Below are 13,777 nucleotides of genomic sequence, written 5' to 3'. Positions count from 1 at the left end.
ACACAGCTTTCCAGGGCCATTGAAGAGCAGGCTGATGGGCATCCGGAGGTGACCGTCATTTTGAAAATTCACATCTGGCTCTCCTCAAGTCAACGTGATATGGAAAAATTGAGACCTGAAGGTAGCATCTTCCACTGTGATAGGGGTCTTCCTAAATGGGCGGGGTGTCTCCTGATTCCAGATACCCCTGCCATGCCAATCTTCCACAGCATCCCTGCTCCCTATTTTGAAGCCCAGGTTGCTAACGTGCATTCTTTACTCCTGAACCTGAATTTTTACCTTTTGGAGTCAAAGGCCACTTCAAAGCTCTGATGAAATTAGGAACCCTCTCTCCAGATAAGTATTCATATACATATGCACATAAAGCACGGCACACACCTAGGATCCTGAAAACAATCGTGGCCCCAACCCCACTACAAAACTAACCTCATGCCAGACTTGAGACCCACGAAAGGAAGGGCCCCTCTAAGCTGTGGCAAAGAGCTTCGGAGTAAGGACAGTCTGTCAAAACGTTCAGGGAACCTGACTTTAAACTCGGTTCACTGCTTTTGTGAATTCAGCAAGTGAAGTAATAGATGTTAAAAGCAGTACACAATTACACTAATGGTTAGAGTTCCTCACCTAGCCTGGAAGGCAGGAGGCTAGGACGTACGACAGGGACAGAGAAAGAGGTCCTGCCGCTCCTTTCCTAGTCAGGCACTCCTGCGCAAGGCCTCTCCCAGGTCTCAATTCTCACTTTCTGTAGGGGGCCCCTAGGGGAAGGGGTATTGGGTGCAAGTCAGAATATGACCAATGGTGAGAACCGTCTGGGTCTGCTGGAAACCTGCCTGTCCTCCATTCTGGCGGTAACCCTGGGCAAGCTGTTAGCTTTCTCACTTGTAAAACAGTGACAACAGTGCCCACCTCCACCATTAAGGACCGTGAGTGCAAAGGCCCGTCACACTATGCCAGCTAAATAGATACAAGCTGCTGTTACCATCACTGTCCAACTTTCAGGGACCTTGGGATAAAAAAAGAATGCATGTGTAGATACCTTCAGTCACCGTTCTAATGAATTGCTCAGCACATCGCGATGTGAGCAATTGCCACATTTTTAAGGGAAGAATGAAGCCTTCAGAACGGCGGCCAACGCTCTTGACCAACGTCACTCTGAAATGCAGACGGAACAAACGAAGAGCCCACAAGTCACCGCAGAACTGTCTGTACTGACAAAACCAAAGAACCCCACACACTTTTTGTGGCCATCAACTTATTTTCTTTCAAATTTTAAAATGGTATTGCGCACACAGAGTTTTTAAGTTCAGACACACTTTGGAGATCACAAACAAATCAGGAGATCCTTGGGAGATGTTCTGAGACCTGAACTCAAACACAGCACTACTGAACTGACCTCTCCACGTCCTCTGCTCCTTGAAGTGGACGCCGTCCCTCCCGTCTTCAGGGGCAGACCCTGGAGCTGTCCCTTTGGCAGCAGCTGTGCTGCAGGTGCTGGAGGGCTAACGGCCGAGAACCGCTCATCTGTGAGCATCAGCTGGGCAAGCAGGAAGGGGTCAGCCCAGCAGACTTAACAAAGGAAAACCCATAGATCAAGTCTCATTTATTCCACAAGTATTTTGTCTTTCCCTCAGTACATGAGTCAGAAAGAAGTCTGACACTTACTTCTCATACGTGGGGAGAGGCCCAGGTCCGTGAGTCACCCTTGCCCAGAACCAGGGCTCCCATATGCTCCCCCTGCCCGAGGCAGGCTGTCCTGGGGGTGTCTGGGGGCAACCCCGTGCAGTCCTGCAGGCTTCCCCTGAGGAGTGGAGTTTGGGCCAAGCTTTTAGCCAAAGCCTTGAGGCAGGCAAGGCCTCCTAAGCTCTGTGTGTGTGGTCTGGGTGCAGTGGGTGGGGAGGGCGGGAGCAGTGTTGTTTGGCTGTGACAGCGAACGGTACCCCTCAACTCCTTCAGGACAGCATAGCCTGACTTTAGAACGGGGTACTGGGCTGCCTGAGAAGTACTGGGCAGGCCCAGGAATTTGGTTAAAATAGAACCATGAGGATTTATACTCATGGAAGCCATCAACCTAACTTGAGAGAGGACAGTCATGACTTAGGAACACTGTCTGCAGCGAAGGGATTCATGAGGCTTCACTTAGAAAGTGAAGGTCACACATTAGGTGCCATTCCCGCGAATACGGTTCAGCAGCACCCTACGAACTGCACACGCATGAAAGAAATTTGTCTTCTCCATTGATATTCTGGCTCCTTTATGACAGGAGTGGAGACTAGGGCTGATACGTGATTACACAGACCCTTCTGGACAAGGACCCGACCAGTGGAGAAACCTACGTAGGCTTCTGTGACCCATGCCTCAGTTCACAAGAGGAGAAGTACATGGGAAAGTCCTAGGCCACGAGTATCGTGATGACAAAACTCCTCTAAAAACTGAAGTCCACACGACAGAATTATTGAGAATATGCTAATCCAAATTAATGTCCATTTTTTTAGATAAAACATGTCAGGCAGATAATACTACAATTTTCTTGGTGATGTTTCCCATATGTATAAATGCAGATGAGTCCTTTTCTGCTTAATGTATTTCATCAAATATGAGATTTCAATCACCCAAAAGCAGCCAAAAAATGACTGTATTCCTCCCAAATTTATACTGTGGTAACTTACATATTTTGAAGTAAGTTTAACTGCAGGGACATCGGAACAGGTAAACACCTGCTTATCACCATCTGGAATTGTATCCACTGAACTTATAATAAGTCGTGATGTTGATAAAATTGAGGTGTAGTCTGTTTTAATAATCTAAACCAAATCTAGAATCGCCAATGCTTAGTCAGTCCCACTTGATTTACAGTAGGCTCACGGAAAGGCTTCCCCTGCATGTCTTCTGATATCGTGAAGTCCACTGCCCAGGCCACTGGCTGCTCTGGACTGGGATTCACAGGGGCCTCTGGAACCCCACACAGGCACCGGAAGCTTCTGCTGAGAACAGGGAGCCCCAGCAGACTGCAATGCATGCCCCTGGCTTCTTAAAAACACTAAGGGTGAACACAAAACACAAAGAGGGAGCGTTCAGCTACCTTGTGCAAAGGCTCAACCCCCACCCCCAACCATTCCAGCAAAACCCCACTCTTATCTGTCCTGTTTCTCTTCAGTTTTTGGAATGGTCTTTCCCTCCTGCTTGTTTGAAAGGTACTCACAGACAGTGCTGACAAAGTATCGCTAGGATATCACCTTAGATAAGCTTTCCGATATCTAAGAGAGACACCGCCTATTCCCTGTTTGTCAATACAGAGGACACCTCACCTGAAATATATACAGAGAAGTGGCTGCCGCCCTACTCTCATGTGTGGTCGGCTCCGGGCTCACGGAAAGAGAAGGGCTTTCTGTTGGGAACAACTTACACCTACAGACAACAAACACCAAGAAACATGCAAATGTACAGAAGGCTGGACGTGAAGAATTCGTATTTTACACCAGGGAGGGGAACACTGTTACAAAACGCTGACGGGATGGTTTCTGTCATTCATGCTCTAACTTGAGGGTCTTTGCAACAAAGGGGACCCGTGGAGGTGTCTGCTTCTCTCTTTTTTGCCTTCTTCAGAATTCGCAGTTGCTTCTGTGTCAGGCACCAAGCAATCTGACTTTTGGTCCAAACGGGTGTCTTAGTAGTCTCTCTACATCTTTTTGTCCCTCTGCGCAGGAGCAAGTTCAAATGCTGGAAACCGTGACGTCTCTGGTGCCAGGATGTCGGAGAGAAAGTGGATCGCGCCCGCCATGCCTGCAATGCACAATGCGGACCCGTTAGGGGAGTGTCCGGAACAAAGTGGCCTGTCATCGTCTCCTTTACCAGGGGTTATGGGGGTGGAGAAGGGGCTGAGGACTTTACAAACGACTGCATAAAAAAACGAAAACAAAAAACCAAAGAAATCCTTATATTAGCTCCCAGCAGATAACAATATCAGTTTTCTTCCCTGTCTTATATTTTTAAAAAATCGGGGTCTGGGCTTTAATGTTGTATCTTGAAACTTTAAGATGATCTCACAGAATGGCGACCTGAAAAGTTACGGTGCGGCTCTTGTGCTATTTCAACGATAAAACTTCCTCTCTCACAGCTGTGTTCTTAGTCCAAACAAAAGGTGGATTTTGTATCTTCTAAGTTTAAGAGGCCCCTTTAATTTTTAAAACTTTTTAAATTTTAATTCCAGTACAATTAGCATACTGTATCAGCCATAGGTGATTCAACACTTCTGTGCATTACTCAGTGCGCCTCACCTGAACTCCTCACCTCCAACACCTGTCTCCCCCCCCCCTTGGGAGAAACCTGCAGTTTGTTCTCTGCAGGTAAGAGTCTGGTTTTCCTCATTTGTCTTTCTTTTTTCCTTGTTTTCTTTCTACCATATGAGTGAAATCATATGGTGTCTTTCTCTGACTTAGTTCACTTAGCATAATATACTCTAGTTCCATCCACCTTGTTGCAAATGGCAAGATGTCATTCTTTGTTATGGTTGAATAAGTATTCCATTATTCTCTCTCTCTCTCTCTCTCTCTCTCACACACACACACACACACACACACACACACACACGAATGCTACTTTAAAACAAACTTTGTTTTTGGGAAGCCCAGGTGGCTCAGTTAGTAAAGCATCTGACTTAGCTCAGGTCATATCTTGGGGTCCTGGGATCGAGCCCCGTGTCGAGCTCTGTGCTCAGGGGAGAGTCTGCTTCTCTCTGTCCCTCCCCCACTCATGCTCTCTCTCTCTCTCAAATAAATAAATAACATCTTTAAAAAAAAATAAAATGAACTTTGTTTTCCTCAAAATCCCCACTGCAAATCACTGTAGTTTGCACCAAGATCGGGCTTTAAACTGACCTACAGGAGGGTGGGCAGGGAAGCGTGCTGGCCGGCTGGCTCCAGCCTCTAGGCCCCTTATCTCCCTCTTCAATCAGAACAGTTCTTCCCTCACTGGATTTTCATTTATAGCTTTTCTTGTGATGTAAAATTTACATGCAATGAAGCACACAAGTCCTCAGTGGACTCCTCCGAGCTCTGACAAATGCATACACTTGTGTAAACCAAACTCCTATCAAGACACCGGGAATACCTCACCTCCCCCAGGAAGCTCCTGCGTGGCCGACCCCTGCTGCCACCCCCAGCACGTCTTAGTCTGCCGTGTTTCAGAATGTCCTTTGGATGCAATCCCACAGTATACAGCCTGTCCTGTGTGGCTCCTTCCCTCAATGATTTTGCAATTTATTCATATTTTGTGTGTGTCGTTAGCTGTTTTCCTACATTTTGGTTGTTCTCAGACTAACCCTATATAAGTTTTTGTTGGAAGAAAGGGTTCCAGTAGCTTAAGAAATCTAAAAACACTGGCTTATTAGAACCTACTAGAAGAGGATGATGGCCCCTGAGGCCCTACAGTGGTCCATGCTGAAATGACCTTTGTTTTCCTGTTTTGCTGGGGATGGAGCAGCAGACTCACCTGGACAGAGCACTTGGGCAGGGAAAGCTCCGGAAGGGGCTACGGGTGTCAGCGACCCTTTCAGCCCAGTCGCCGCCACAAAGGCACCATTACTACTCCCCACCCCACCCAACAAGAATCTACTCAGAGCCCACTGCCAGGCACTTGGGAGGCACAGGGAACGCATGAACCTAACTTCCCAGCCTTTAGGAGGGTGTACCTTCAAAGACTCTGACCTGCTCGGGCTTTGGAGCTGCCATTAATAAACCTGAATGAACTCCACCGAGAGTTCAGGTATTAACTGTTACATCTGATGCAAATACACTGCATTTGTATGATGCAGAAGACTGAAATATTTTTCTGAGAATTATTTTGTTCATTATGATTGCTTTGAATATTAAAAGGCTATTATTCTGTGAAAGAGAATAGCAAGTGCTCTACTTTCTGCTTATATTTCTAATATAGGATTAAAAAAATATGACCAAGAGCAGAAACAGAACAGGGCCTATCACTACAGACAATTCACACATCGAAGGGAAATAAAGGACAGCCAGCACAGCTCTACACACGTCAACCTGACAACGTACGCGGGACAGCACGATGTCTCAAAAATACGAACTACTGACACTGACCATATATGAAACTGATAACTTGAACAGCCCTATAAAGTACTAAACAAATTGAACTTACTGTTTTAAAACTACCTGCCCCCCGCCCCCAACTTCTACTCCAAGGTTTCACTGGAGAATTCTACCAAACATTTAAGTTAGAATCAACACCAATTCTTCCACCAATTAACACATTATCTGTTCCAGAAAACAGAATAGCAAAAGATACTTCTCAATACCGTTTATTAGGTCGGTACTACTCTGATACCAAAAGCAGACAAAGACAGTACAAAAAAGGAAAACTCTAGGCCAAATCCCTCATGAATACAGATGCAAAAATCCTCAACAAAATACTAGCAAATACAATTCAGCAATATATAGGAAGACCAAGTGAGGTTTATCCCAGGGATGCAGGGCTGGCTTAATACTTGCAAATCAACCAATGTAACCCACAATGTTAATAAAGAAGAAAAAAATCACATGATCATATCAACTGATGCAGAAAAAGCATCTGACAAAATTCAACACCCGTCTATTGTTTGATTTTTAAGAAAATATTCAATCATTTATTCCTTCTGAAGTTCACTTTGGAATTAGTGGAAGATGTAGCTCTGAAGTAATTAAAAGTTATCATCGACTTATCCTAGTACCATTCAACGTCTGCTCTTTGATTTCTGTGGCTTATGTTACAAATCATCTAATTCACACACACACATAATATAAATGCAGAATATGTATGAGTCCCCTTTGCAGGTTTTCTATTTTGTTTTCCTGAACTATATTCTATATATTGTGCTTTGCAGCAGACTTACTGTGTTTGCTCTTTTCCTGTCTTTGCTCGTTTTTCAGAACTTTCTTCAGTGTGCTTTTATTTTTTCCAACTACTTATTTTCCTAACTACCAATACTTTTGAATTACTAATATCAATTATTCATACTTCTTTACATATCTGAAATAATTAAACATATTTAAATAACTAAACAAGTTTCCTGTGAGTAGATCAATATTATATAGACAATATCACAGACAAAATGCAGAGGAGTAAACATTATTTCTTCTATCACTGGGTAGCAAACACTCTATGTTGTCTGCCTATATTCTTCAAAAAAGATTTAGAAATATTTGAAGGACACTCACGGGTGCAAGAAATAGGTAAGGCAGAGAGACTCAATTTAATTTTCAGCAATAAACTACTTTGTTCACAGTTATTTTACAGTCGTGGAGTTATTACCCAAGTAAGAGTAAACGCAATGGAGCCAGGGCAGAGAGACACAGAAGGACCAAATCCACTCACCAGATGTTTAAACCTAGCGTCTTCTGCTCACTCTTACCTTCAAAGAGAGAGTAGGGTCTGTCAGGAATGCGGCACCCGTGTGCTCCGTACTCGAGACACCACTCTGCAAACTAAGAGGAAACATGTGTAAGAGCAGAGATTTCACTTGGTGAAAAGGCAGCAAATAAGACACTGCAATGAATTCACCAAGAACGCAAGGAAGGAGCAATAGAGAAGGACCAACATGGCACAGAGGGGCAGGGGTATATCTTCGCCAGGAGAAAGAGACACAGGTTAAGAGAAGGAAAGGAGCAGTATTTTTGGATTTTGTGCACGCTCTGGAGTATTGAAAAGTTGGTTGGATAAAGCCTCCTTACTTTGCAAGCTCGGTAGAGATACTTTTTATCCTGCGTGAGATGGTACAGGGACAGGAACGCGTAGCCATTCCCGGCTGTCCCGTGGCAGATCCCATAGCCCTTCCGAAGCAAACCTCGCTGCCAAATGACATCACTACACTCCATGGCATCTTTCAAGTATTTCTCCTCCTTAAAGACCTGGGCAATGAGAAGCAAAGCAGTGTTAAAAAGATGTTTTCAATGATGAGTCAGCAAAACAGTTTCCCTTTCTGGTTAGTAAACGACACATTAGGAAACCTGGATCGGCTCTGGGGGTAAGACGAACACCACCAGCAACAGCACAGTACCACACCTCACGAGCTTAATTGACCCACCTCTTCCCCTTGTCCTCCCAGCTCACGGTTTTGCAAAAGCAGTTCTAAAATTAAGTTAAATAATAAAAACAAAAGCTAGCAGAGACAAACCACCATTCTGTAATTCCTAGAGCAAAACACCCCACAGTGCTAATTACACTCCTGGTGAAATCAACTGAGGGACTGATGACTCCACAACATCCTGGCAGCTGGGTCAAGAACACGCACTGGGTCAGCCACATTATCGGTAAGACCCTGACGGCCTGGCCCTACAGGGGCTGGTGAGACCTGTCATAATCCACCGCAGGGAAACCAGCAGGACACTTCCTGCGGTTCCTGGAGCAGATCTGCCTGGGCTGCAGAACTTACTGGCATGGTCTCCACGGAGGGCTTTATATGGAAAGAGACAAATGAGCTCAGCCAAGACAAATGCCCGGCAGGAGGAAGCGTACCTCCTCAGATTCCCTTCTCCTTCTCCTCACATTTCATTTTGTTTCTCTAGTCCTTCCCTCAGAATCTGCTGCCAGTAATCCCCACCTGCTCAGCTCATTCCAGGCCAGTGTAAAGGCATTTTGGACAATGAATCAGAGGTAAAAGGTCATCAGAGATGATCTCCTTGGGGGAGCAAACAGGATTCTTCCACCTGTGACTGATTAGTCAAGAAAAAGAGATGAACCATGTGAATCAGTGTGTGCAGAGGGTAGAAGGGGAAAGAGAGACATTTGCATCTTACTCACTATTCCTGATGTAGATTCTATTCAGCAGGGTCAGAAGCAAGACTCTAACTCATGAAAACAAGTGAGATGTGAGCTCCAGGGTCAGACTGCCTGAGTTTGAATCTCAGCTCTGTCCCCTTTTAACTGTGTGTCCCGGCCTTGGACGAGTTGCTCAACCCCTTATGTCTCCGTTTTCTCAACTATAAAAGGACACTAGTTCTTCATCTCAGTGGCTTGTTAGGGGTATTAATGACACCAAATCAATCAAATGGGGAAAATAAAAGTCTTTTCAATAAACGATGGAGGAACAATCAGCTATCCTGATGCTTAAATAAAAGAATCTCTCTTCTTCTGTCACATATACAAACCTAATATACAGACTATGCGTGTAATATGTAAAACTCACTGAGAGATAGCTCATGGCTCTAAATCTAATTATCTGTATAACCTGCGGAAAAGTAAAATGTAGTGACAATTAATAAAGGGAAATCTCACTAAAGTGGAGTTGGGAGGTTAGAAGGGAAAGCCTGCCACTCGACTCAATTCCAGAAAGACTTGTCAATTACAGACCCCAACGGAAGAGGAAGCAGGAAACAGGAAAGAATCATCAATTACAGACCCCAACAGGGAAAAGAGTTCACTGCATCTCCTACAAGAAATCAACTACCCCTGCAACTCAGCCAACGAGAAACTGTCATGACCCTGAACTGCTTCTCCCCACTGGACTTCCATGCAAAACCACCTCTCCCCTCTTCCTCCTCCTTCTCCATAAAAGAACGTTCATATCCTTTGTTTGTTGGACTTGCCTATGGTTTTCTCATAGCTTGTCTATCCCAAAATGTAATTCTCTGCTATTCTTGAATAAGCCCATTTTGCTGGTTAAATAACTAGTGGTTTTATTTTTTAGGTTAACAATCTCTTAGACAAGATACAGAAATAAATTAGCATCAAAACTTGATAAAACATAGACTTTATCAGAATTAAAAACTCTATTCATCAAAAGATACCATAAAGATTATGATCAGGCCAATTACAAAATTATTTCCAAAACATGTATCTGACAAAGACTTGTAACCAGAACATATGAAGAATCCTTACAACTCAATAATAAGACGATAAAAGAAAGAATAAAACAACGTGGGTAAAAGGAATGAACAGACGTTCAACAATGAGCCAGGAACACAAGCAAAATTGCTATCCATTAAAAACGACAATATAATATTCGCCAGAATATAATTAAAAAGCCTTTCAATACCAAGTGTTGCCAAAGATGGGAACCCTCTTACGTCATCGACGGAAAGTAAAAGGTACAACAGCTGTTACTTTGTGAAAAGGTCTGGCAGTTTCTTACAGATGCTCACGATCCAGCAATTGAGGTATTGGCCCAAAAGAAATGAAAACCCATGTCTACACAGACCCGTACAAGAATGTTCACAGCAGCTTATTCCTAAGAGTAAAAAACTAGACACAACTGGAAAACAAACTGATACAATGTCGTAGGTTTATATAAGCGATGCTTAAACTGAAGAAGGGATCACAATCTTGAGGAAGAAGGAAAGAAAGTATAATTTGAAAGACTCTCTCCAGCTGATTCTGATATGCACCCCTAAGATACTCCATGTTTCAAATAATCGACTTACAAGGGAGCTTGGGGAACACAGTTTCTATGAAAACATTTTCTGATGTATGGTCAACAATTGACCATCAGAGAGCATTCCTAATACAGCTCAATTTGGGGGTTTCCAGCATAGGCAGGCAGGTACAGGAGTGGGCAAGGCATGGTGGTTGCATACGTTATGGAGTCAAAAGATTATATCGCTATCACCTTGGTGTGACGTATATGGTTTTCCTGGGCACTATATGCGTAAATACCGTTCCAAATACAATTTCCATTTGACCAGTGTGAGGATTTGTTTACAGCGGCTGAATCCACACGAACTGCTAAGGCCGAAGGGCCCGTACGTGTAGTTAGAAGACAGAATTTGTTACCATCGCCAGTGATTTACTGTCAGATAATCAAGAACAGCTCAGCTAAATAGCTTCCAGCTATAGGGTCCACAAGTGTGATTCGCTAGAAAATCATTTGCAACTAATATAATTCCTAATATAGCACAGAATGTCATTAAAACGCTGCCATTTCTCAAGGATCATGCAGAACACTATGAACTTTTACGGTAACAACAGATGTTCACACAAGCAGAGAGCACCCAAGGACACGCGATGAGCATCTCTAGGAGGGGAACAAATTAAGTGAAACTAGTTTTGTGACGGGTATTAACACTTTTTCAAATACTTGAAAACCTTATGCCTTCATAAGCATTCTTGAAGAACTGCGTTCACATGCCAGCAAGAGAAAATGTTGAAAACTTATATAAAATGTAAGTACTTCCTAATTCTGAGATAGCTTCAGTGAATGCAAATGCTCTTAATTTGAGTTAACAATAACTTGAGAGAAAACAGAGCCTCGAGCTGTGTTTCTCTAGCTTTGCATTTCCACCCCACCGCCCACGGGTCTCTGCCCACACCACCCTCTGCCTTGGCCAAACACAGATCTCACACTTCACTTACACTCAATTGTAAAACTATATTATATGTGCCTTTTCAAATTACCATTGTATTTTGTAAAACTATATTATATGTGCCTTTTCAAATTACCATTGATGCCTTCTGCCCCCAAAGATTCTGATATTCCTCGCCTTCCTCATGTTTGAGAATCTTGACGTAAATGAACAAAATTAAGTTTCAGTGACTAAATATGGGATCTGAATGCCTTCGCTCTATGCTTTCTAGAAGAGAGACTTTCTGTTTCGGAATAAGCAAGGCAGGGACAGACATTCACATGATACTCTGAGCCAGAGCCGGCCAGGCGGCAGCTGGTCTGAGACATCTGTGGCATCGCCAACAGCAGAGCTCTGTGATGTTTGCTCCCCGTGCGACCAGCAGACCAGCAGTGGTAGGAACAGACGGCAGTCACAGGCAACAGGGCCAGGAGAAACGGACCTCCTTAGGATGATGGCCCCGCTGGAAGTCCTGGCTCCTGACTACCTCCTTACCAGCGGCTCGGGGGTCGGGGAGACCCCAGCCACCAGGAATGCCCACCTGTACTGTTTATCCTCTTTAACGTGAAAGAGAAAAAGGAGCCTGACAAACAAAAGCTTTCACTTTTTATCAAAGTCATACATCTGTTCTGAATATCAAAGGGTCCTTGTTTGTCAACAATATACGCATTATGGTTGGATAATTATAATATTGTAGATTTATCTCTATGTCACTGAAGTTACAACAATCGCTCTAAAGCTCTAAAAAAGGGAGGCAGCGATTTGAACAGTACTTTATTTTAACTTAAAGATTGAGGTATTGTTAAGAAGATGAATCATTAGGTTCTTCTGATTTCCAGAGTATATTTCACTGCCCTTTTTTTTTTTTTTAAAGATTTTATTTATTTATTTGACAGAGATAGAGACAGCCATCGAGAGAGGGAACACAAGCAGGGGGAGTGGGAGAGGAAGAAGCAGGCTCATAGCGGAGGAGCCTGATGTGGGGCTCGATCCCATAACGCCGGGATCACGCCCTGAGCCGAAGGCAGACGCCTAACCGCTGTGCCACCCAGGCGCCCCTCACTGCCCTTTTTTATCATAACTTTCTGAGTTATTTTCTTAAATGTTCATACCTGACCTTTATATTTGAATATTTTAGGTGTTAATGTTGTAGGAGGATTAAAAACTTCTGAAAAATTCATCAATATCATGAGAGATTCCCCATAATTTTTCTAAATTATTATGGTTAGTCACAAAGGGAAAATAAAATCAATTTGGAGACTAGTTCTTTTGTTATTTCTACGTAGAAATATGAATTCTGCTTCATTAATTCTATCTATTTCTACAAAACTAAGACACTTTGCCAAAACACTAATCAATCATTGTGGTTACTGTTACATACTTTGATATATGAACAATAACCTCCGACATCAAGAATTACAAATAAAGATGCATTAAAAAGATACAGTTACAAAAGAAGCATGGTTTACAACCCAATTAAAAATGAACAGACATTCTTGCAAAGAAGATCTACAGACAATGAAAAGATATTCAACATCACTAATCAGCAAGGAAGTACAAATCAAAACCATAATGAGACATCATCTCACACGTGTCGGAATGGCTAAAATAAAAAAGACAAGAAATCGCAAGTGTTGGAGAGGATGTGGAGAAAAAGAAACGCTTGTACACTATTGGTGCAGCCACTGTGGAAAACAGTATGGAGGGTCCTCAAAAATTTAAAACTAGAACTATCATATGGTCCATTAATCCTACTACTGGGTATTTACCCAAAGCAAACAAAAACACTAATTCAAAAAGATATATGCACCTCTCTGCTTACTTCAGCATTATTTATAATAGCCCAGATATGGAAGCAACCTGAACGTGCACTGACAGACAAACGGATAAGATGCGGTGTGTGTGTGTTTGTATGTATGTATCACTCAGCCACAGAAAAAGATGAGATCTTGCCATTTGGTACAACATGGATGGACCAAGAGCGTATTATGCTAAGTGAAATAAGTCAGACAGAGAAAGGCAAATACCATAAGATTTCACTCATATAAGGAATCTAAAAAAGAAAAATGAAGAAACAAAAAGTGGACTCATACCTGTAAATACAGAGAACAAACCAATGGCTGTGGGGGGATGGGCAAAATGGGTGCAGGGAGGGGGGACACAGGCTTCCAGCTGTGGAACGAATATGTCAACGATCCTGTAACTCATTGCACGGTGACAGACGGCGGCCACACCTGTGGTGAGCCCTGCATTGTGTGTGAACTGGCATCACTGGGTTGTGCACTTGAAACTAATACGACCTTGTGCACCAATTACACTGAAATAAACATTTTTTAAAGATTTTATTTATTTATTTGAGAGAGAGAGAGAGAGAGACTGAGGGGGTGGGGCAGAAGCAGAGGGAGAAGCAGACTCCCTGCTGAGCAGAGAGCCCCATGCAGGACTTGATC

General features: G+C 43.3%; 1 protein-coding gene across 2 annotated transcripts in view; it reads right to left on the bottom strand.

Moving 5' to 3' along the window:
- Positions 1-3,446: 3,446 nt before the first annotated feature.
- LANCL2 (LanC like 2) overlaps positions 3,447-13,777 on the bottom strand; it is a 51,275-nt gene continuing 40,944 nt past the window's right edge. For both annotated transcript variants that reach the window (XM_040644522.1, XM_040644521.1), the window contains 3 exons: positions 7,722-7,898; positions 7,403-7,475; positions 3,447-3,777 (listed from right to left, as the gene is read on the bottom strand). In XM_040644522.1, coding sequence (XP_040500456.1) covers positions 3,674-3,777; positions 7,403-7,475; positions 7,722-7,898 — 354 coding nt within the window. In that variant the 3' untranslated portion in view covers positions 3,447-3,673. The remainder of the gene's footprint in view (positions 3,778-7,402; positions 7,476-7,721; positions 7,899-13,777) is intronic.

Source organism: Ursus maritimus, unplaced genomic scaffold (assembly GCF_017311325.1).
Source record: "Ursus maritimus isolate PB19 unplaced genomic scaffold, ASM1731132v1 scaffold_3, whole genome shotgun sequence".
Taxonomy (NCBI): domain Eukaryota; kingdom Metazoa; phylum Chordata; class Mammalia; order Carnivora; family Ursidae; genus Ursus; species Ursus maritimus.
This window is presented reverse-complemented; position numbering and strand designations above follow the sequence as displayed.